At 53.0% G+C, this 3,636-nt stretch overlaps 1 protein-coding gene across 1 annotated transcript in view; it reads right to left on the reverse strand.

The window, feature by feature from the left end:
- Window positions 1-228: 228 nt before the first annotated feature.
- Window positions 229-3,636, reverse strand: part of CBX4 (chromobox 4) — a 9,224-nt gene continuing 5,816 nt past the window's right edge. Inside the window, exon 3 of the mRNA XM_031064658.1 lies at window positions 229-283. Within this exon, the coding sequence (XP_030920518.1) occupies window positions 229-283 (55 nt within the window). The remainder of the gene's footprint in view (window positions 284-3,636) is intronic.

The raw sequence follows: 3,636 nt of genomic DNA on the forward strand, positions 1-3,636 counted from the left end.
GGGGCCCACACTGCCACTGTGCCAGGTCGTAGCCTGGGGATGGTGTTTCCATCACTTTCCGTGGAGCAGGGATCCCACTGAAAGCACACAGGGCCACGGCAGCTGCTGGAGATGAGCTGGGTCCCAGCCTGGTGCTGGTGCTGATGCCGTGGGGAGGGGAGAACCTGAAAGGGTCAGCACAGAGCTGCAGCCCCTCCCTGAGCACGGCCCTGGATCCATCAGGCCCTTTCAGAAGGGCTCAAAGACGAACACAAATTCTCCTTTTACATCAGCAAATGTTTGTCTGGAATAAATCCAAACCAAGCAGAGGTTAACACATTCCTGGGAAATACATTAAATGTAGCGCGCACCAGCCTTCCTAATGGAGCGTGGTGACGCTCCAGCTCGCCCTGGATCACTCTGATAACCATTGGAAGTCACCATGGACTCCACATTAATTTGCTCAGTAACAGGCATTTAGGTTTGATGCATTTACTGGGGAGAAAGAGAGCGGCAGGAATAAGTAATTCACATCCAAACATTTCATCTCTCCCAGCCAACCGGCCCAGCGAGGGAAGGGCGCAGCTTTTAAACCAGTAACTACTTATCACACCTTTCACAGCACAGGAAGCTGCTGGAGTTGTGATAAACATGATCAAACTATTAAAGTAAGAAATATCTGGCTGTGTGGTTTCCGGGAAATGGTGCCTCAAACCAACCACAGCTGCTGCCGGCACAGAGGGAGCTTCAGGGGCTTCTGCAGCCCGGGGGTGCAGGGAGGCAGCTCAGAGGGACAGTGTTCCCTTAAAAACCGGCAGCACAACACCCTCCATTTTCAGAAATGCTAATGAGCTGAGCCAACTGCAAACCTGCAGCAGTTATTAATTGCCCCGAGCCTCGCACACCTACGGCCCAGGGAAGGGAAGGGAGCTGCCGAGCCAGCTCGCCGTGGCAGCGGTGCCCGGGCTCTGGCCCGGAGCCTGCAAGCCCATGGCTCAAAGACACAACCTGCTGTTTGTTGGAAACCCCGCTGGTTTCAAACACCTTTGTCTGCCTAAGGAGCAGTGGTGCCCCGGCAGCCGCCCTGGCCCGGAGCCGCGGCCCAGCCCCGCTCCTGCACTGGCTCCCCTGGCTGTTGAGCTGCACTTCCCCTTTCATAAATCACATTTTGCATTCTGAGCATGCGTCTCCTCTTCCATGCCATTTTTGTCTTCAGATAACCATTAGCTTAATTAATCAAGGAAAAGGCATCATTTCTGATCGGAGGTTCTGATCCTGGAGCCTGGGATGGCAGGGAAACTCTTCCCACCACCCCATCCCTGGGCACCCCCGGTGCAGAATGGGGTTCACCAGACCTGCCCTGACACCGCTTCTCCAGCACCCTCAGCACGTCACCCACAGAGCTCTGGTGACACGCAGCGTTGATTAAAACCCTCTTAACATTCAGCACAGCTATCAGGCAAAGGTTGATTTCAATCAGAGTTCACCATTTCCACTTGCCCTGGGTGCACAAACCACCAGCTCTGGGGCCTCTGTGCAGGCAGGTGAGCACTGCCCAAGTGTCCTTTGGCTCTGGAGCACCAACACCAACCAAAACCAGGGCAGAACTGAGCTGTCAGCACTGTTCCTGCCCATGGAGCTCCTCCCCAGCGCCATTCCCACCTCAGCCTGAGCTACACCAGAGCAAAGCCTGCAGCTGCAGCAGTGTGTCCACAGGCATTGTCCCACTTGGGCACAAGCCTCTGCTGCTCCAGCTGGGAAAATGGCAGCCACACACCCAGCGGTCACTTTTCCACCAATTCAACCCAAACTGGAAAAGTCTGGATTGGAAAAGTCCTCCCGCTCTGGCATAACTGCTGGCAAGGCCTGGGTTGAATGGCACACCTGGGCTCCTGCTGTGACCCACACCTGGCTGGGCGCTGTCCCCCCTTCCCACAGACACCACATCGCCCTCAGCTTTGCAAAGGAACAATGACCAAGATGAGTTTGGAGTTTTTAATAAATGAAACGGCACCTGGGAGGCCTGGGTGGCCCAGAGTGGGCAGCAGAAGCTGGGAGGTGATTTGTGCTGTGGGAACAGCGCTGCCCCATGGCTGGACAGAGAGACACTGTGACAGCAGGACACAGGGCTGGCCCTGACCCTCACCATGGCTCAGGGATCACTGCAGGCTCCACCTTACCCAAACCAACTCAATTTGCTTCTCACAAGCTCATGGCTCTGATCCACACACATCAACGTGCCTCCAACAATATTTCAACCAAGACCTCTGCTGGAGGAGACCTCGACTTTGACCAAAAGCCCAAGAGGAGACAGGCTGGCAGCAGAGCCAGTTTTGCTGGCAGCTGAGCCAGTTTTGCCAGCACGGGGTTGGGAGGGTGGCACTGCCCAGGCACTCAGCCCTGTCTGGGGAGGTGACAGGGGTCGCTGGGGGCAACAGAGACTGAGCACTACCTCAGCCACCACTCTGTAACCCCTCTCACAGAGAATGAGCCCTGCACTGTATTTCCAGTGGACTCCAGCAATGATTAATCTGTTCAGAGACAGCTGCAGCTTTCTTGGTGGAATTTGGACCATCTTCCTTTCTGGAGACATTCAGCTTCTTACCTAACTGTGACCCTCCCCAGCACTGGGATGGCACTGCTGGGATGGCAGCCAACCCTCATCACTGTGCCACCTGCCCAGCCTGTGCCTCCTCAGCTTTCTCAGGTTCCCATCACAGAACCACAGACCTCCCCCAGCCCTGCCAGAGGGAAGCACCACACCTCGGGCTCCTGAGGCCTTGCTGCCCATCCACAACACAGAGTGTCCCCAGCACTGTGGGCACAACACTCCGGGGGTCAAAACCGAATTATATTCAAAACGCTGCACCTCTGAGTAAACTTTTTAACCTGCAGGCACCAGCTCTAGGGCAGCCCAGCTGCAGCAGGCACACACAGGGACCTGCCATCCGTAATGCTGTAACAAATGCACTCCAAATCCCGGTAGTTTTTGTAAAGGTTTATAGTCCTTTGCCATGATTGCATGATACATTTCTTCCCCTGTGACACAGCCCTCAGACCAGGATGCGCCGCTGGCAGCTCGCAGCAGCTGGGCTTTGCACTCCGATCTACACTAGCTGCAGAACATCAAATGCACTTTCAACATCTCCATTTAATATTTACATTCAAGCAATTAATAATTGGAAGCTTATAGTTTAGACATTTCTAATAGCAGCAATTTCTATAATAGCTCGTTTAGCTTTAGATAACGATTTTTTTTTGCACATAGAAACACCACATGTGTACAGTATCAAAAAATATATACGGGATGGTCCTGCGGGTCGTGGGGAGGGCAAGGGACCAAGACTAACAAATGCTCAATGGTTAAAAAGGAGAACAGAAAATAGTCGTTTGATATAGTTTATAAGGTGATCTAGGGACTCCATAAATCTAGGCTTTATATTTCATTATATAAATACCTACAAATAAATATATTAGCGTGGCCAGGGAGCGACCAGCTTTCAGCTCAAACAATACATTTCAAGAACACCACGTACAAACGGGAGCAAGAATCACTTGACAAGTTAGCACTGTTAAAATATAATACTATAACTCTGAGTAACTGGCGGGTCCCATCCTTGCGTGTCCCACTGCCTGCAGGTCCGGGAGCAGCCCCCA

Source organism: Geospiza fortis, unplaced genomic scaffold (assembly GCF_000277835.1).
Source record: "Geospiza fortis unplaced genomic scaffold, GeoFor_1.0 scaffold546, whole genome shotgun sequence".
Taxonomy (NCBI): domain Eukaryota; kingdom Metazoa; phylum Chordata; class Aves; order Passeriformes; family Thraupidae; genus Geospiza; species Geospiza fortis.